At 32.2% G+C, this 21,369-nt stretch overlaps 1 protein-coding gene across 3 annotated transcripts in view; it reads left to right on the top strand.

Annotated features, from left to right (window-relative positions):
- Nucleotides 1-21,369, top strand: part of CSMD3 (CUB and Sushi multiple domains 3) — a 1,231,016-nt gene that overhangs the window by 1,094,931 nt on the left and 114,716 nt on the right. For all 3 annotated transcript variants that reach the window (XM_066379371.1, XM_066379370.1, XM_066379369.1), the window contains 6 exons: nucleotides 6,149-6,267; nucleotides 7,621-7,690; nucleotides 12,262-12,378; nucleotides 17,119-17,328; nucleotides 19,977-20,165; nucleotides 20,943-21,120. In XM_066379371.1, coding sequence (XP_066235468.1) covers nucleotides 6,149-6,267; nucleotides 7,621-7,690; nucleotides 12,262-12,378; nucleotides 17,119-17,328; nucleotides 19,977-20,165; nucleotides 20,943-21,120 — 883 coding nt within the window. The remainder of the gene's footprint in view (nucleotides 1-6,148; nucleotides 6,268-7,620; nucleotides 7,691-12,261; nucleotides 12,379-17,118; nucleotides 17,329-19,976; nucleotides 20,166-20,942; nucleotides 21,121-21,369) is intronic.

Here is a 21,369-nt window from a genome sequence, read left to right as displayed (position 1 = left end):
AATAGTTACTTTACTGCATTCCATCCTTGACCAGTGTTCTTAAGTGATAATGTATTAAGCCTAATGAGTTTATTTTTATAATTACTGAAAATGGTTTCCTCCCTTGGGCTAATTAGATAATTATTTGAGAAAAGTAGTGATTTCAAAATTAATCATATTTTGCTTAAACTGATTTTTTTTTTGTTCTAACAAGTTTAGGCACATCACCTCATAAAATATTAATTGTAGAAACACCTCCTGCCCAAATGAAATTATTAATATTTGTCATTTCTAATTTCAGTTGCCACTAAGCCAGAATATATTATGTACAAATAAGTATAATTGAGCTATCTAAATGCATTTCAGTCCTGACCCCTAAGAGGACATTACCATTGTAATGATAGTTTGTTTCCTCTTTTCTTCTAATCAAAATTTATTTCATGATCATCTCATTGACTTTTTACCTCTTTATGCTGTTGACTTAGAGATGGTTTTAGTCTAATTTTGTGAATTCTGGAACCATTGTGTCTTTGTCTTCCTAAACTTTCTCTAAATATATTTTGAGCTAATAATACTGCTTCTGGTCTCAGGTTTGCTCACAGTAAAGGCAGGAACATTATTCTATGTGTGCAGAAGCCTTTCATTTTCATGTCAATCACAAAACTCAGTGCACTTAAGTTCATGGCACTTTATATAAAATTTTACCTATTTTCTTTATATTCCTAGAGTACTATTTAAATGAAACCTGTTAAACATAGAGAAACATTCTCCCATGACAAAAGTAAAGAAATACCCTTCATTTAGAATACAAACTGATAATCTCACTTCCATGTTTAAAACTGTTTAATAACAAGTTAGAGATGGCATCTATTGAGAACTTACTGCGTTCCTGCACTATTCTAAGTATAATGCACATATTGTTCTTTAAGCATCTCAATATTCTTACGAACTCGGTATTTTCGGTATCCCATTTATAGATAAAGGAACTGAGTCATAGAAAGCATCTTATATTTTACAAAACAAAGTAAGAAACTAGCAGAGTCAGTGTTACAGAACAGGAAGGGTTTACCCACTTGGTACTAGCAGAGCCAGACACTAGATATCAAGAATTACAATAAAAAACATTGGCTACTTTAGTTTTTTCTTTATTTTTTAAAATTATGTTTGTTAGTTTATTTTATTCATTATATTCTACATATGAATGAAATCATATGGTACTTGTCTTTCTCTGACTGGCTTATTACACTGAGAACAATGCGCTCCAGGTCCATCCATGCTATCATTATGGGTAAGATTTCCTTATCTTTTATGGCTGAGTAATATTTCATTGTGTAAATGTAACACAGCTTTTTTACCTAGTTATCTATTTACGGACACTTGGGCTGCTTCCCTATCTTGGCTGTTGTAAATAATGCTGCAGTGATCATGGGGGTGCATATATTATTTTAAATTAATGTTTCAGGTTTCTTCAAATATATTTCCAGAAGTGAAACACTGGGTCATAAGGCAGTTCAATTTTCAATTTTCTGAGGTAACTCCATACTGTTTTCCACAGTGGCTGTACCAATGTACATTCCCGCCAACAGTGCACCAGGGTTCCCTATTCCCCGCCCCATCAACACTTGGTTGTTAGATAGCCATTCTGATGATGTGAGGTGATATCTCATTGTAGTTTTAATTTGCATATCATAATGTGTTGTCATGTAAATTTTGTAAAGGAGTTTTTTCCTTTTACAAAGCAATGTTACTGGGGTTCGTAGCAATAATTAAGCTTACTTCCTCTTCTTGTCTCCTTCTCTCAATGGATTAAAGACTCTTTAAAATCATTGTGAAATAATAGGGCCTGACCAGTGATAGAATGATGGATAGAGCTTCGACCGACCTGAGATGCTGAGGTCCCAGGTTTGAAACCCTGAGGTCACCTGCTTGAGCCTGGACTCATCTGGCTTGAGTGTAGGTTCACCAGCTTGAGCACAGGGTCACTGGCTTGAGCATAGGATTGTAAACATGATCCCATGGTCACTGGCTTGAGCCTAACGGTCACTGGCTTCACCTCTGAGGTTGCTGTCTTGATTCCAAAGTTGTTGGCTTGAGCAAGAGGTCTCTGGCTCAGCTGGAACCCCCTGGCCAAGGTACATAGGAGAAGCAATCAATGAGCAACTAAAGTGACTCAACTATGAGGTGATGTTTCTCATCTCTCTCCCTTTGTCTCGTAAAATAATAATAATAGGAAGTAAAATATATAATCATATAATTGAGATTATCCTATATAAATGATATGATTAGCAACATTTTCTACTCCAGATTAAATGGTCCATAACAGAATTAGAAATAATAATATTTAGTTATAAATAAATGTTAGAATTATGTACTGAGGCTTTACTGTTTCAGTCAGGATCATTGTCTACAGTAATTAGACAGCTGACAAGACTCTTCAAGTTTTGATGTAGATTTGTCCCTAGATTTGTTTCTATTTGTTTTTGGCTAAAACAGCAGATTAATTGATCCAATTCTCAATAAAGAAAAATTCACTTGAAGAACATGTTTGATTGTAAAGGGCATAATTTTACAAAATTTACACTGAAAATGAATTAGAATTTTGTTTGCCTTGGTTAAGCAAGAGAGGATCATTTGTAACATTTTTACAAATATTTTTCTTTGTTGATTCCCACAAATAACCTATTGTTTTTGTCACTTATGAAGAAGTAAAGAATAATTCTTAATTTTTTTTGACAAAGACAGAGAGAGAGTCAGAGAGAGGGACAAATAGGGACAGACAAACAGGAAGGGGGAGAGATAGAAGCATCAATTCTTTGTTGCAGCTCCTTAGAGGTTCAATTATTGCTTCCTCATATGTGCCTTGATGGGGGGGGGGGGGCTACAGCAGAGCAAGTGACCCCTTGCTCAAGTCAGTGGCCTTGGGTTTCAAGCCAGCAACATTTTAACTCAAGCCAGCAACCATGGGGCATGTTCTTGATCCAGCGACCTTGGGATTTCGACCTGGGTCCACCGCGTCCCGGTCCAACACTCTATCCACTGCACCACTGCCTGATCAGGCAAAAACTAATTCTTAATTAAGATATTTTATAACCATTATTTAATCCTTAGTTTTATTCATGTAAGTAGAAAAGTGGCCATAAAATATGAACTGCATGATTTTCAAATATTTCTGTTTTATTTTCTTTAGTACATATAAAAAAAATGAATGCAAAAAAATGAGAGGATGTTAACACATGACTTATCCTGCTTATCTGATTATCTCAACACCTAACTTTTCTCTTTGAAACAATCTTATTCAACAGATTAGCTGGTCCAATTATTTTTAGAAATATAGAGGAGAGTATGTTCCTTTACTCTCAAATTTTGGTGGTACTAATTTAGCCAATAGACATGTGAGTTTATTATTCACTAAGATAAGTTATGTTAGATATAAAACTTTGGAAATGTAGACGTATACAAAGAAAGACATATAAATCACTAAAAATCTCATAATCAAAAGTAACCATTGCTAATATATATATATTTTTTTGTATTTTTCTGAAGCTGGAAATAGGGAGAGACAGTCAGACAGACTCTTGCATGCACCCGACCGGGATCCACCCGGCATGCCCACCAGGGGCGAGGCTCTGCCCACCAGGGGGCGATGCTCTGCCCCTCTGGGGCATCGCTGTGCCGCGACCAGAGCCACTCTAGCGCCTGGGGCAGAGGCTAAGGAGCCATCCCCAGCGCCCGGGCCATCTTTGCTCCGATGGAGCCTTGGCTGCGGGAGGGGAAGAGAGAGACAGAGAGGAAGGAGGGGGTGGGGGTGGAGAAGCAAATGGGCGCGTCTCCTATGTGCCCTGGCCGGGAATCAAACCTGGGTCCCCCGCACACCAGGCCGACGCTCTACCGCTGAGCCAACCGGCCAGGGCCCCATTGCTAATATTTGACAGGTTAGCAATATGCCAAATTGTTAATGTAAGAATTTTCAATTTACCAAATTGTTAGTATGATTCTTATAAGTGTTTTTGCCACATTTTTTGTTAAAACTTTTTTTATAAATATTTTACTGTATATTATATAACAACCTTGCTTAAAACCAAGGCTCTCAAATCTATGACCTCACTGTATCATAGATTTATTTATCTTCCTCCCAGAAGAGGAAAATGTCTCTTCTGGTTATTAATAGTTTTCTGTGTATATGACAAAGAATTGATAACTTGAAAGAAAAGAAAAGAAATGAACATGTACAAAATTTGGCCTTCTTAGTAAAAATGACCATGAGAATGACCTTCATGTTGAAGAATAGTAAATTTACTGTTCAGGACTCCCGAGAAACCAAGGGAAGTTAAAACCATATTGACAAGATGTATGTGATTATTTCATAACTTAGTTTTTGTGTGTGTGTGTGGTTTTTATTTGTATTCAGTAGTCCCTAAAAAGGGCTCTATGAAATTAGATGAATGTAATGTTTAAAGCTAAATTATAGGTATTAAGTGAGATTAAAGTAATTGTAAGACAGTTTTATCTCTTCTTGAATCTCAAAACATAGTTGGGGAAGTGAGACTTTAACCCTTAAAATGTTTAAAGTAGGTCACACTTTAATGTTAGCATTTTCATAGGTTCATAAATTCAATATTACTAAAAAAAAATCAAGAACTATGGAACATGGTATATGTTTAGAGAACGGGCTAATTAAAGCACCAGGCACTGGAATTCTGGTCCAATCTCCCCTAATCTCTTTCAAGACTGGCTCAAATGCATTTCCAAATGAACAGTTAACTCCTCTACTTTCCTCCTTACTTTTTGACCTACTCATAACTCTACCAAGTTACTGCTCTTATGTTATTTTCTATCCTTAAATGCTACATGATTAGGCATGACTTGTAGCTACTCTGACCATTCATTGTGTTATAAGGTAGAGAAAATATTTTTCATTTGCAGGGATAGCAATTTGTATTTTAAGAAATAATTAAATTAAAAATTCATTATCTTTTTTATACTATACATTCATCCATACAACCAGTATGTATTAAGTGCTTCTTTAAGATGCTATGCCCTGAGCTGCCCTTATGAAGCTTCATTCTGAGAGTGTAGACCAACACTGAATGATTAATTACAGGATTATTTATTCTGTATTACCTTATGGTAAGGACCAAAAGGGAATATTAGAAGTTGGTGCTCTGAAAAGATATATCAGTGGAAAATAACATGTTCAAGGATAAAGAAATGTGAAATATTGTCATACTTTAGGATTTGGCTTTAATGTATTTTTATGAAAGAATATATATATATATAATTTTGTAATGGTGACAGCTAAAAACTGTGAATTAAAAACAAATTAATAATAAACAATGATTTTATTGAAGATAAAAATATTTTAATACTATGTAATACATTTAATGTTTAAAAAAATGTTTTGGCCAAAGAAAAAAGCCAAATAATTTTTTAAACTTTGAAATAATTATTTAAGAAAATCTTTTATATTTTATATGCTTTTATTCTTTTTGTTGAAAAATAAATTCTTATGTAAAAATCATAGAAGCATTTTGAATTGTATCATTACCTTTCAGAAATAACTGATTTCATGTATTGCACAATACTTTTCGGGTCTTATTGAGATACTTATTTTTTCCTTTCTGATTAAAGTATATTTAGAGAACAAGTATTAATTATTATATTATTTAACTTTATATATAATATGTATATTAAACTATATCTTATTAATTAAAACCTCATTCTTTATGAAGAAAGAAAGGAACTGGATGATATGGATGAAATAAATAATTTTTTGTTATTTTACTAAGAAGATTTTGCAAATACAATTTTATTTTATTCTTACAATAATTTATTCATTTTTCCCCCTTTTTTTACTGGTTCTATGTTTAGGAAATTTGCAGTTGTTTTACTGTAGAAGATAATTAGATGAAGAGTTAAAAAAGAATTTAAGTATAATCACAGAACTATTTAATGGCTAGTACCATTAAAATGCAAAAAAAATTGTGAAAGAGTTCTGAGGCACATTGCTCTTAACATCTACAGTTAAATCTTGTTCACCAAATATTCATAATGTCTCAATGTAAAATCTAGTTTTAATGACCCAGATATTCAATTCTGCTAATTTAATATGCATGATTTAAGCATTCATTATTTGAAAGTTACTTATATTATTATCATTAAATATTCTTAGCAATTGGTTTGGATTCCTGTCCTGAACCACAAATTCCCAGCAGTGGAATTAAAATTGGAGACAGATATATGGTTGGGGACGTGGTATCTTTTCAGTGTGATCAAGGCTATTCTCTTCAGGTAAGTTCATTTTAAAATCATTAAATTTTTTTTGCCCTTTCAAAATATTTTATAACAGACCAATGATCATAATTCATAAGTCTTAAAACAATACCAATCTTAGGCTTTGTAGTTTAGCCTGAAGTCCAATTGCATTCAGTTTTTCAATAAAACATATGTTTGAAAGAAATTGATGGAATGAACTAAATTAGGTTTTTTTAGTTGAATTCATTGAGTGACATTGGTAACACAATTATGCAGCTTTCGGGTACCCAATTTTGTGACACATCTCTGTACACCATAATGAGCGTTCACTCTCCAAGTCATGTCTTTGCCTGTCACCATTTACACCTGTCTACACCCCACTCCACCTCTCCTCGAACCTCCAGCCATCACCACACTGCTTTCCGTGTCCATGCATTTTTTTAATCATCCCTCTATTTTTCTCTCCCAGTCTCCAACCACAAGAGCTGTGAAGTAATTAAAAATGATTTTTGAATCAAAATTAAAATTTACTTTTTTCTATTTACATAGGATATGACAACTGAATTTCTGGATCTTTAGAATTTGAAAACAAAAGTGAAGTGCTACTTAAAGCACTAGATAAAATTTCCAATATAATAAATTCTCCAAATTAATGAAGACCAACCACAAATATATTTTACTAAAAAAGAAATGGATTTTCAATGTATATTCAGACTTTTTGAATTTATAGTGATCCTCTATTTTAGGTTTTTTGAGGGCCTCAAAATTATGGTCCCATATTAATCTGCTCAAAGAATAAGCTTATTAAAAAATTAAGGAAAAAAATTGAGGCACAAACAATTTCATATGTTAAGTAAATAAATTCCTTAGAGGAAGCTAAATTAAAAATTAATAATTTATAGTCTTTATAGTCATATCATAAATGATTAGTCTCAAAAGTGCAATCAGATCTTTCTGGACTTAATATTTTAATTTACAATTTAATAGGATATGTTAACTAACTTATTTTGATATTTTTATGAAAAAAATTTATAATTAAAATATCTCACCTTGAATATTACAGCAATTTATTGTAAACTACTATATATGGCCATTTTAACTGTGAAATCATTGCAGAACCTTAGTAGAACATGTTTGGATTTTTAAAAATGTTAAAATATAATTATAATATGATATGCAGTCTTAATTTTTCTATCTTGACTTTATTTTTTACATTTTATTACAAGTATATATAATTACCTTTCTTATTCTAACTAATGCTGAAATTTATAGTAAAAGTTAAAAATATATACAAATGTGTATATCTAACCTTGTTTTCATAATCATTCCTATGCTATTGTTAACTTATCTTTTAAAAGGTGTACTTAACTGTATTGTCTTGTTACATAGGGTCATTCTCACATAACATGTATGCCTGGTCCTGTAAGAAGATGGAATTACCCTATACCAATTTGTTTAGGTAAGTTAAAGAACTATAAATTATTAATAAGTTTTACCAAATTCTGAAGTTAGACAGTTTATATGATATTGTTCAGATATACAATTTGACTTTTGTCAGATTTTACGGAAATGATACTATTAGATAAATGTTTCATTTTTTAAAAATTTGTTTATTATAATTTTTACCATTCTTTTGACCCCAATTCAGTATCAATGGATAACCTAAAACTATAGATAGTTGAGAAAAGGTATTAGGTTTTTTGATCCACCAGAGAGTTTTTTCTGTATGATGTGATAGATATACCCAGGGATCTGGAAAATAATAAATGTCATATTGCTTGCTACTGAGCCAGAATAGATAAGGAATCTGGTCAGTGGTGACAGGTGATCAAGATATGGAATATATATAACAAAAGAGTACTTGGGGCTTTGACCAAAATTTTTCTTCCAATTATTTGTATCTGCCCTTTAATTTTTTTCTCTTTCTTATTTCTGTTATCTGCATGCAACCATTAATATATCGGGCTTTACAGAGTATGAAGATATATGTGAACTAGAATTCCTGTCATTAAAATATCCAATTACCATTTAGAGTGGCAGAAATAAGAGAAATGAAATAAGAGTAATTTAATGTTAAATTTTACCATTGGATACATGATGAAGTTTCAGAAATATGAGGACTGGTGTTGACTAAAGTCGTTAGGAAACATAGGCAGCCCATAAAATTTACATAGAGTTTTGGATGATATGTAATTATGATAAATGGATGAAGAAGAAAGCCCTACTGAATAGAAAGACGGGGGAAAAAAAGAACCGGTGTGACATATTTGACCTACCTCTATACAATGACCAAATCTGTATTACATAATATTAGTTTCCTTATGCCACCATGACAGAATATCATAGACTGGATAGCATAAACAACAGAGATTAATTTATTACAGTTCTAGAAGCTAGAGTTCAAGATCAAGATTCTGGCAAACATGTTTTCTTCGGAGCACCTTTTTCCTGGGTTTGTAGATGTTGTCTTTTCCCTGCACTGTTAAATTAGGGATCAAGCCTTTTGACTCTATTTAACATTACTTAATTCCTAAAAGGCTCTGTCTCCAAATAGAGTCACATTGAGTGTTAAGGCTTTAACATATGAATATTGGGCAGACACAATTCAATGTGTAACACTTATGTACCATTTACATAATTCTTATTGTCAAGTACTGGAAAATAACATTTAAGGGTAAGAATGTGGTTAATTGGCAAAAGGTATTGACAGCATTCAGATATTTTATTGGATGGTGTTTTTTAAAGGACATATTCTTTAAAACTTATAAGTGATTTACAAGTGCATGTAATGCTAGTTATAAAATTACATATATATACACATAACGCCTATTATAAAAATGTGTGTGTGTGTGTGTGTGTGTATATATATATATATATATATATATATATATATATATATATATATACAGATAATGCCAATTTGTGTGTGCTATTTGTGTGAGGTTTGTATGTCTATGTATATCCAATTGAGTATAAAAAATTGGGAGCATAAAAGAGTATAAAAACAAAATAAATAGTGTATATTCTACTGATTTGAGAGCAGAAAGAGTAAGTCTTTTGTTCATTCCTCAATTTCCAATGCAAAGAAAATTCTTATCTTAAATAAACATCCAATAAATATTGTTTAGTAGCAAATTAATATAAAAAATTGGGATCCTACAGTATGTATATATTTTTATAATGTTTTCCACTTGACAATAACTTAGAAGAATTTCCCATACCATAACATGATTTTTAAAATCGCTTCATGGCATATAGCATAAGTTTAATTTGGGTAGTTATTCTCTTTTTGTTAGAATTGAGTATTTTGTCTTTTTAATACTTATTTAAATCCTTTTTACATATCTTCATGCATACCTCTAATTGTTTACTTAGGATTTTACCTAAATAAATTATGTCAGTACAAATAACTGTTTAAAAGCTTTGATAAATATTGCCAAATTGCTTTCAGAAAATTGTATTATATTAAATACCGCACAATATTATATGACAATTTCCATCTTTCTCTATTAGTAGCACAAAATATTACTCTTAACAAATTGCTAATTTATAAGGTAAAGTGTTGCATTTTGATTATGCATTCCCCATTGTACACTGTTAACAGAGACGTATGAGAAATTATATTTTTATAATAATTAGCTAGAAGGTTTAAATTTTATTACATAGAATATATTGGTATGAAACTACAAATACATGGAATACTAAACAGATTTTGATGTCTAATAAAGCTATGTTCAAATTTCAGCTAGGATACAATAGATATATTTCCAGCAAGTGCATTATTCTTTGTACTATTCTTTGGTCACCTGTTAAGTGGGACAATAATATCTACCTTACAGGCCTATTGTAAGATTTAAAGGAGAGAATATGTTTGAAGTATTTATCACTGTACCTGGAACACACAAGACATTCAGAGTAGTAGTGATATAGTAAAATATAGGCAGAAACAATGTAATCCTATTCTTATTATATACATATACATAAACACGCATACATATGTGTTTCTATGTAGAGATAAAGAGAATATAAAAATAAAAAGTTATGTGAGTAGTGGAATTATAAGGCATATTTATCCCTTTCCTGCTCATCTTATTTTGTGCTTTATACTTTTTGGACAAAAAGTTTGTACTATTTTTTTTTGTTTTTGTTTTTGTTTTCTTTTTTTGGTGGGGGGAGGGACAGACAGGAAGGGATGGAGATGAGAAACATCAACTCATAGTTGCAGCACTTTAGTTGTTCATTGATTACTTCTCAAATGTGCCTTGACCGGGGTGGGAGGGGGGGGCTTCAGCTGAGCCAGTGACCCCTTGCTCAAGACAGTGACCTTGGGCTTCAAGGCAGCAATCTTTGGGCTCAAGCCAGCGACCATGGGATCATGTTGATGATCTCACACTTAAGCAGGCTACCCCAGCATTTCAAACCTGCGTCCTCAACATCCCAGGCCAACACTCTATTCACTGCGCCACCACCTGGTCAGGCTGTACTATATTTGATAGACAAAGTATTTGAACTGACATTATGACCATTAATTATTACAAGGAAAAACTGAAGGTATGAGGCTGATTCAGAGAATTTTTTACAACTCTAATCATCAGGTAATAAGTCTACAGCTAATAAGGCTACAGCCTCATGAATGAAAAAATAAACAATCTGCCAAATATTTTGATAGAAGGAAGAAAGAGTCACTTGAGATATTTAGGTAATAGAGACAAATTAGAAGGAAGACTCAAAGATGATTTTATCCTGGAGAACTGTGATATGGTGTGTCCTTAACAAAAAGTGTAATGGAGCAAAAAAGTCAACTACAAAGCCACTAAAAGATGGAAAAGTATACAGGTGTATCTTTAGATTTTAATGGTAATTATGTTTGAAAAAAGTAACTTTATATTCAGAATAACTGCAAGATTATATATATATATATATTATATATATATAATATATATATATATAATATATATATTCATATTCCCTAGTAAAGTCTACTTGGTACATAATTTGTTTGGTTCTCATACGGATAGTAGTCAAACTTGTTTCCACTATTCTACAGAACAGTGATAGAATTCCTACTGAATTTTTCCTTCTGATATATAACCTGAAGTTTGAGTCTCTGTTAGTAACTTTCTATACAAGTAACCTTCAAATTTGATATGCAGTCATGAGAGCTAATTCTTCAGCGCACAATTAATAGATATGTTTCTTAGTTCTTTTATGATGAAATGATAAAATGTTCATTTAGAAGGATTGGTTTTCAGAATGCAGTTGCTCTTTCAGTGCTTGTTAAATAGTTCTATTTAATCATCCCCAAATTACAACTTCAGTAATTATCTGTTCTTATCATTTTTACTTAGCTCATCAATAGTAAATCAGTATAACAGGGATACTAAAACAAGTACACTGATAAATTATGCCTATATTCTCAAACTTGGTGCATCTTTTTTACTTTTTGTACTTTTCTTTGTGATTATTTTAGGATAAAGACCATAGTCCATGTGTGATATGTGAATTCCTCACACATTACCAACAGAAAGCAATAATTTTTTTAAAATTCTTTATTCAGGCTTCTTTCAAAAACTATAAAAGGGGGGAAGTTTGTAAAAATAATTCTCTCTTGAACACGGTACTTAGAACATATATTCTCGGCTTGATTTTATTTTAAACTGCATCATCTTTACAATAATCAAAGCATTACTAGAAGTACTTAAGGATAAGAAATAATCTGCTTGCTTTAGGAAAGGACACATGCTTCTTGTTTGATGGTATTCACGGCACATTAGCTATAGTTGATCATTTTCTGTGCTATAATTGATTTTACTTGCATATATTGCTAAGAAAGGAAATATTGTTTCTATGCTATTTTAGAAAATGCATTGTCAATTGATTATATTTGATTACTAGTGCAAGGTAAATGAGAGTTGACAATATTCAGACATATCAGTTTTAATTCAGAGACTTGAAATTATTCCAGTCTGTCTATAATACAGTAATGTATTCCACTTCTCTGGCTTATGTGGGGCTTCTGTTATCTTGCAGCTCAGTGTGGCGGTGCTATGTCAGATTTCAGTGGCGTCATTCTTAGCCCTGGGTTTCCTGGCAACTACCCCAGCAGTTTAGATTGCACATGGACAATAAAGCTACCCGTAGGTTTTGGTATGTATGTTAAGAAAACGTAAAAAACATTTTTGTATCATTAAATGCATTCTTAAAAAGAAATATCAATGTCTAATATAAAATAGTCACAAATTATAGTTTAATTTAAATTACATACATTTATGTAAATTAAGGAGTGAAATTTCGATAATTGTTGCTTAAGCCAAATATATTTCAATGGGAATACTTGGATATTTGAAAGAATATAGGCATTTTTTAAATTGCTAGGTAATAAATAGCTTTATGATATTTTCCAGCTGATATGTAGTTAGATGTGTGTGGCAACAATAAATTCAATTTAATTTTTATGTATAATTGTTTTTGTTACTTTCTTCTTTCTGTAACCAAGTAGTGCATGGATAAATTACTTTCTAGTAATCTATTTAATTAATTTAATATTCATTGTAAATATATAAGACTTTACACTTGAAAAATAGTACAAATTCTCTAATGTTAGGTTAAAACAGCCTTGTAAAGATTATACTTTTTTAATTTTAATAATACAACTCCCAATGTTTTGGTTATATTGCATATAATAGTTTTTTCTCCTCTTACTATCACAAATACGCTCTTTTGTAGCTTTTTAGTAGCCCGTGAATCTGTAAGTGCATAAACAGAAGTGCTGCATTGAAGATATGCTTGATTATTAAATCACAGAAGACTAGATAAGTAATTGCTTCTTGAAGCCTCAGAACATATGTTTATATTTAAATGTTTTTCATAAATACACAGAAACTCGTAGTTTTGAAAATTATTTACTGAGTATGTCTTATACTCCAGGTGCCATGTTGAGTGCTGGAGATAAAATACATAGTGAAATGGACATTGTGCTTTTCCTTAAATAAGTTACAGTCACAATAAGGAAACCAATCGTCACATATACAATTGAAGTGCAATTAACAGGACAGGGTTCAGGGGTGGGGGGAGGAATAAAGAAGGACAAATATACAGATGGAAAATGATTTGACTTTGGGTGATGTGTACGCAACACAATCAACAGTTCAAATGCTATAGAAATGTTTACCTGAAACCAATGTATTGTTGTTGTTGTTTTTTTGTATTTTTCCGAAGTGAGAGGCGAGGGTGGGGGGGTGGGGGGGGAGGCAAAGAGACAGACTCCTACATGCAACTGACCAGGATCCACCCGGCATGCCCACCAGGGGATGATGCTTGGCCCATCTGGGGCATTGCTCTGCTGCAGCTGGAACCATTCTAGTGCCTGAGGCGGAAGCCATGGAGCCATCTTCAGCGCCAGAGCCAACTTTGCTCTAATGGAGCTTTAGCTGCTAGAGGAGAAGAGAAAGATACAGAGAAAGAAGAGGGGGAAGGGTGGAGAAGCAGATGGGTGCTTCACCTGTGTGCCCTGACTGGGAATCGAACCCAGGACTTCCACATGGTGGGCCAGCACTCTACTGCTGAGCCAACCAGCCAAGGCCCAAGCTTATGTACTCTTATTAGTCAGTGTCACCACATTACATTTAATTATCTAAATAAAAATAAAAAATAGGATAAAGTAAAATTCCATGTAACACTAAAAAAAAGAAAAAGAGTACAGGATTGTACTTAGTGCAGACATCAGCCTTGTCCAATACATGCAGAAAAGTCTTGCCTGAGGACAGGAGACCTAAGCTGTGGCTTTAAAAATAGGAAAGAGTCAGTCCTACACAGATTAGTCTGTTTGGAATGGGGAATAAATTCTAGATAAACTGACACATAGAAAGGTACAGATGAGAAAGCTAATGACATTTAACAAGCCTGAATACTATGTTATTGGTATAAGATTTTGAGAGAACATGAAGCCACTGAAAGGATTCTTAGAGGCTTTTTTTTTTCTTTTTTTCTTAGAGGCTTTTTAATGAGGATTATTCTGGCTAAAATGTGTAAACATTGTTAGTTTGAAGTAGTCAAATTCAGTGTCCACTGGTTGAATGAGAATACTGATGTATGGGAATAAGAGATTCAAACCAGTATGGCTATTCTTATGTCCTTTATTGGTCACTTAAGAGGGCTCATCCCATGTTGCTTATAGAGCTAAATGAATTATTTTAAAATAAATTATTAAACATTTTCAGTAGTGTCCTTATTACCATTTACCTGTTGCTAATTACTTTTTTTTTATTTTAAAAACCAATTTCTTTAAAAATTAGGTACATCTAATTTTTATTAAACATATCTAAAAGAAGAAGACCCATCTCTATTTTAGAAATAAAAACACGGACTGATTGATTTGATTACCTTTAAATAATCTTGCTATTTTTTTAGTTTTGCTTAAATCAATTAGTAGGTAAAGGGATTAAGCAAAGGGAAAATCTCAGACTACAGTATGGTGACTACAAGAGGGTAAGGGAGATGAGGGTAAGGGAGTAGAAGAGGGTAAAGGAGAGATAAATGGTGCTGGAAGACTTGACATGGGGTGGCGAACACACCGTGCATTGTACAGATGACATATTATAGAATTGTACTTCTGAAACCTATATAATTTTATTCACCAATGTCATCTCAATAAATCCAATTAAAAATAAATTTAAAAATATTAGTACTAATGTATGTGAACAATATTTTATAATTTTTAAAAGAAAATTAAGTATTCAATCAATAATTATAGAAGTATTTTCTCATGCTTATGAAATAATTATAGACAAAATAATTTGTGAAAAAAGGACTCAAGAAAAAAATTTAGAGAAAATATGCACATCTTGGGGCCTCGCATATTAACATATCATGTCCAAATTCTTAAAAGTTTGTATGATTATACAGGAACATGTTTAATATTTTAAACCACATTTTCAATATTTCACATCTTTATTTGTCCACGGATCTCTTTTTCATGTAACTTTTTTTGAGTAACATACTACTGTACTTTACTTGAGAACCCTGGTGTAGTTACTAAGAGCCAGAGCTCAGAAGCCAATGTGTCTGCATGAATTTCAGTTTTTTTTTAAGTTGTTATGTAAATTCTGCATATTTGTCTAGCTTTTCTGTACCTCAGTTTTCTCATTCTCATGAGTAAATGTGAAGATTAAATAAGTTAACATAGACAAACACTTAAAACAGTGCCTAGCAAATGCAAGCACTTAAAACAGTGCCTAGCAAAAAGAAAACATTCAATAAATGTCAAATTTCATTGTTAACCATTGGAGAATGGTAGTTGTAAGGGAAATATCAAATTCACTAAAATTGAATATTAATTGAATTAGGCAAACATACATTAATGAGAGTTTTTTTTTCCATCCCAAAGACATTTCCTATCTCATATTTTCATTTTGTTTATAGAGATATTGAGACCATTTGGCAATTACAGCATATAACATAACTACTAAATTTTTTTTTTTTTGTATTTTTATGAAGCTGGAAACGGGGAGGCAGTCAGACAGACTCCCGCATGTGCCCGACTGGGATCCACCCGGCACGCCCACCAGGGGGCGATGCTCTGCCCATCCCGGGCGTCGCTCTGTCGCGACCAGAGCCACTCTAGTGACTGGGGCAGAGGCCAAGGAGCCATCCCCAGCGCCCGGGCCATCTTTGCTCCAATGGAGCTTCGGCTGTGGGAGGGGAAGAGAGAGACAGAGAGGAAGGAGAGGGAGAGGGATGGAGAAGCAGATGGGCACTTCTCCTGTGTGCCCTGGCCGGGAATCGAACCTGGGACTTCCACACGCCAGGCCGACGCTCTACCACTGAGCCAACCGACCAGGGCCGACAACTACTAAATTTTATTGTAATTATTCCTTAAAATTTAGCATTATCTTTTGACAAAGTACTAAAAGAACATACTGATAAATTATATGCCTCTGAATGATATTTTAGAGAAGTTAATTTATCCCCTATAGATGAAATGGCATTTCTAGTGCAATTTTGGAATCTGATTATAATATAAGAAAAAACACTTCTAATTATATTTTGGCCTCAAACTCACATTTTACAAAATACAGATTATTGAGTGACTTTTTACATTTAAGGTCAGTTGATATAATTTTAAATAATATTTATAATAAAGTGCAAAAAAGCCACTTTTAAAAATATTTTTTTATTTTTTTAATTCTATTTACAAAATTAAATTTGAACAGAGTGACATCGATCAATAAAAGTACATAGGTTGCAGGTAACCATTTTTATAGCATTTGAACTGTTGATTATGTTGTATACCCATCACCCAAAGTCAAATCATTTTTCAGCACATTAGAAATTATTTAGTATATTTCAGCTATTTTTATTGTTATTTCAGATCTTACAACACAAATAAATTAAGCATGTCAAGGCAAGGCAGTTAAACAAGGCAGGCTGGATATCAAAGATTTCTCTTTGCTTTTATAACAAAATGAGTGTAGTGTATATTTGTCTCTCTTTACATCCTTCCTCCCACCCTTTTCCCCAAATCCTCCTTCCCCAGTAACCACTTCACTTTTATCTGTATCCATGAGTCTAAGTTTTATGTCCCACCTATGTGTGAAATCATATAGTTCTTAGCTTTTTCTGTTTACTTATTTCACTTAGTTTTGCTATGATGGCACTGTAGTAAAATAAAAGACATTTTTTCATGTAATAGCATGTGAGAGCAGCGGTGTTAATTTAAATTACAGCAAAGTTCATTTCCTGGGCAGACAGAACACCTATGGTCCAAATCCAGAAGACTGCCTCTCAACCTAACTGGAAACATCTTTGTCCATTAACGTCTGGGCATTTGTGTGCATGCATTTAATTTGTAAGGAAATTAATGTAGTGTTTTTTGCTTTCTTTCTTTAGGTGTACATCTCCAGTTTGTAAATTTTTCTACAGAAACTATACATGATTATTTGGAAGTCAGAAGTGGAACCTCAGAATTGAGTACTGTTATTGGCCGACTTAGTGGTCCTCAAATACCGTCTTCCTTGTTTAGCACGACTCATGAAACCAGCCTGTATTTTCACAGTGACTATTCACAAAACAAACAAGGGTTCCACATTTTATACCAAGGTGAGATGGATAATAAAAATAAAAGTTTATATTGCTCCAAATCAGCTATTAGCAATCTAAGTAACAAACTATTTTCTATATTCTGTTTTAGAAAGAGAACCTAAACTAAGGCAAGCATCAATTAACAATATTTTTTAAATAATGAAAATTTTAGGCAACTATATTGGGGAAATGATTTCTTTCTGAGACCTTAGAAAATTCAAATAATGAGAAAAGGATAGAATTAGTCTTACTGCACAAATAAATTAAGCATGTCAAGGCAAGGCAGTTAAGCAAGGCAAGCTGGATATCAAAGATTTATCTTTGCTTTTATATCAAAATGAGTATAGCAGTCTATTATATGTAAAATTATTTTCTTTTGCTTTTAATGATAGAATAATAGGGCATTCCTTGATTCCATCCCATAATCATGAAAGTATGAAATAAATACTTTGATGATCATATTATAATTAGGCTATTTTTAATGTAAAAGTTCTGCATGACCCTGAGCAAGATTTTTATCCCTTTTGAGTAGTTTCAACTTGAGTAGACTGAGAATCAAATGTTGATTCTCCCTTTTCAATCTAAAATGGCCCTAGGGCTCAATTCCATTTTTTTTTTTATTTGCTTGAAGGCATTAATATTTCCTGGACCAGTTGTTTTGAACTTTACATGATAAAATTAATGTAAAATATATACCATTGTATATGTCATTAGGAATTATTTAGTATATTTTAGCTATTTTTATTGTTATTTCAGATCTTAAAAGTCAAGATTTAAATTAAATATTTAAAGTTATATTTTATACAAATAATGTAATTCCAATGACTTAAATGTTTAATCAAAGTAACTTAAAATTAGATTACCTGTCTGCCATAATTATTAAAGGATTTTATGAGTATGTTATACTTTTGGATGTGATTTCCCCAAAAGTAGGGATCTTTATGTTGTTTGTTAATGTATCTTAACTACCGGCAGGGGTCTCAAACTCAACTCAGCATGTGGGCCGCAGAGCAAGATCATAGCCATTCGGCAGGCCGCACTAGGTCTACAAAAGGCAACTGTTACGCAACACTTTTCTCACTGCAGTTGAAAACAAAAAAAAATCAGTACAAAATTGTTCGGCAGGCCGCATGCGGCCCGTGGGCCGCGAGTTTGAGACCCCTGGAGCAATCAGAGCACAATAAATATTTGCTGAATAAAAGTATATACCCAAAAGGACATTAAGTATAGTTTAAATAGACATTGCAACATCTAACTACATGGGCCTAAAATAATTAAAATTTGTATTGTATTGGCTGACATAATCTAAGAACATTACATCACACATCCTTATTTTACATAAAATATGAGTCATCTCTACCACCTCACCATATAGAACTAAGTATGCTCCCAAAATATTTAATAATTTGAGAAACATTTGGGCAACAACTGATTTTCTTCTTTTGGTTAGAAGACTCAGAGCTATATCCGTGGTCCTTTTCTAGCAAGTATAGAGGACCTTATGACACACTTCACTTTTTAACTTAAATCTGGCTTCATGTTCTTTACCCTGACCTCATTTTTCTCTGCCTCTCAAAATAATGTTCTTTTTTGAATGTTGTAAAACTGAAATTTGAACTTTATTTACTGCATTTTTTAGTCCATATGTCCTTGAAAATAGATTTATTATTTATATAGTAAAAACATAAAAAATATACTCTATTACTCTTAAAGATCTAATATTAATATTACTGACATAAGCCAAAATGTATTAACAATCACTAACATATTATTTGTTACTTACATTAAATTTTAAATTTACCTCTTCTTTTACTGCACTGATATTACTGAGCTAATGGCATTTTTGAGAAATAGGTTAATTTATACAGTCACAGAAGTAATGTTATTTTAAAATAATCTTGCAATTAGATTTTAAGAACTTTCTGAAATTTTGAAAAAATGCATAATAAAAGCTGTATTTAGTCTTGAAATTCATTCAGCAGTGTTTATTAAGCACTTACTATGTGAATGGCAATGGGCATGGGCTAGGCTTTTAGGACAAATGATAAATCGGAGCTTTGATCTCATGTAGAATATAGCACAAGAGGAATCTGAACAAGTAAACGTGTAGTTATACTGCAATGCCAGCTAGGATAACTAAAGCAGAAAATTTATATGAGGAGGAAATTTGTTTTCTAGTATTTATATTATTAAATAAATACTTGGAGAAACTCAATAGTGGCTTTTTTCTTTTAGAGAAAAAAAGAATTAAAATTCAAAAAAGTTTAGAATTAGACTTATATATGTGTTTATTTTATCCTATGTATGTGCAATGCAACTAGGAAGTAATTACACTCCATGTCAAGTATTCAGTATGTGCTTGATTAAAATTGTGGCTGTAAGAGTAGTTTAGATTTTTATTAACATTTATAATTTAGATAGATTGCATAAGTAGGTGAAAAAACTAAATGCATTTTTATGAGTTTTACAAACATTTAAATGTGAAAATTGTAGACATGAGAAGAAATTAATATCATACTATCATTGATATTACTTATTATAAACCTGAATTGCTATTTATACCAACTACGAGCAGCAATGCATCTATTTTGCAAGTTGCAAATAATACCCATCTGTGGTCCTACAAAATTTAGAAGGAAAAACATCTTTCTTTTTCCCTTTTTCAGCCTATCAGTTGCAAAGCTGTCCTGATCCACGCCCATTTCGAAATGGCTTTGTAATTGGTAATGATTTCACTGTGGGTCAAACCATTTCATTCGAATGTTTTCCTGGATACACACTAATTGGAAATTCAGCTCTCACTTGCCTTCATGGAGTGAGTCGTAACTGGAATCATCCACTTCCAAGGTGTGAAGGTATGCTTCATCTGTATTTAATAATTTTTGTGGCACTTTTTTTTCTACTTTCTTGTCAAATACAATAGCATGCTAAACATATAGTCTCTCTTTCAGTTGAATAATTATGGTTAGTACACAAGTTAAACCTTTAAGAATCCATAATGAATAACTGATTTTATTATTACTGGCAGAAGCCCTAACATTCTCCATTGGAAGTGAAAATAAAGTTAACACTTTAGAGTTGATTTTATGTGTGTGTCTGTGTAGGTGGGTATGCATGTGTTTAATAATCATTCTTATGTAAACCAATAACCAATGCTGCTACTGTGTTTGGGTTAATTTCCTCTTAAGAAATCCTTTTAAATAAAAATGGATTTAACCTCTTATAAGGCCTTTTATGTATAGATATAGATAGATATAGATATAGATGATAGCTATAGATATAGATGATATAGATAGATGATATGGATATAGATATAGATGATATAGATATGGATTAAGACAAATAAGACTTGAACAGTATATATTTATATATTAATAAAATATTTGGGAAAAAAGAAGACAATATAATTTACTAATCTAGTGATAGTAATAACTATGTAGCATGCCTCATACTGAAAAGTAAATAAAAGCTGACTATATTTTGTTCATGGTTTGCAAATTCATTTCATATGCCCGAGGTAAAAACATAATATGGATGTATTTTATAGTGCTTAAGAGGTATAAAATGTTTTCATTTTTCTCTATAATCTATTTAGTGTTATTTTAACATTTTGTTTTGTATCTTTTTTGTAGCTCTTTGTGGAGGGAATATAACTGCAATGAATGGCACCATTTACTCTCCTGGCTATCCTGATGAATATCCCAACTTTCAAGACTGTTTTTGGCTTGTACGAGTACCCCCTGGGAATGGAATCTACATCAATTTTACTGTCCTTCAAACAGAACCAGTCTATGATTTCATTACTGTATGGTAAGCCAGGACCTTTATTATTGATTGATTCAGCTCTATATAACCATGAAACACAGTAGGAATGAAATATATCACAATCCTCTATAAACAAAAATTATCGTTTGATATTTCATTTGGTGTAACTGAGGATGATGGTATGTGTTTTGTAGAATGAGACAAAGAAGAGAAGTAGATTTTGGGTTATTTGCCCATAAAGTAGCTATACATATTGAATGAAAACTTTATATATGGAAAATATTTAAATTTATT

This window comes from Saccopteryx leptura, chromosome 3 (genome assembly GCF_036850995.1).
Source record: "Saccopteryx leptura isolate mSacLep1 chromosome 3, mSacLep1_pri_phased_curated, whole genome shotgun sequence".
NCBI lineage: Eukaryota > Metazoa > Chordata > Mammalia > Chiroptera > Emballonuridae > Saccopteryx > Saccopteryx leptura.
This window is presented reverse-complemented; position numbering and strand designations above follow the sequence as displayed.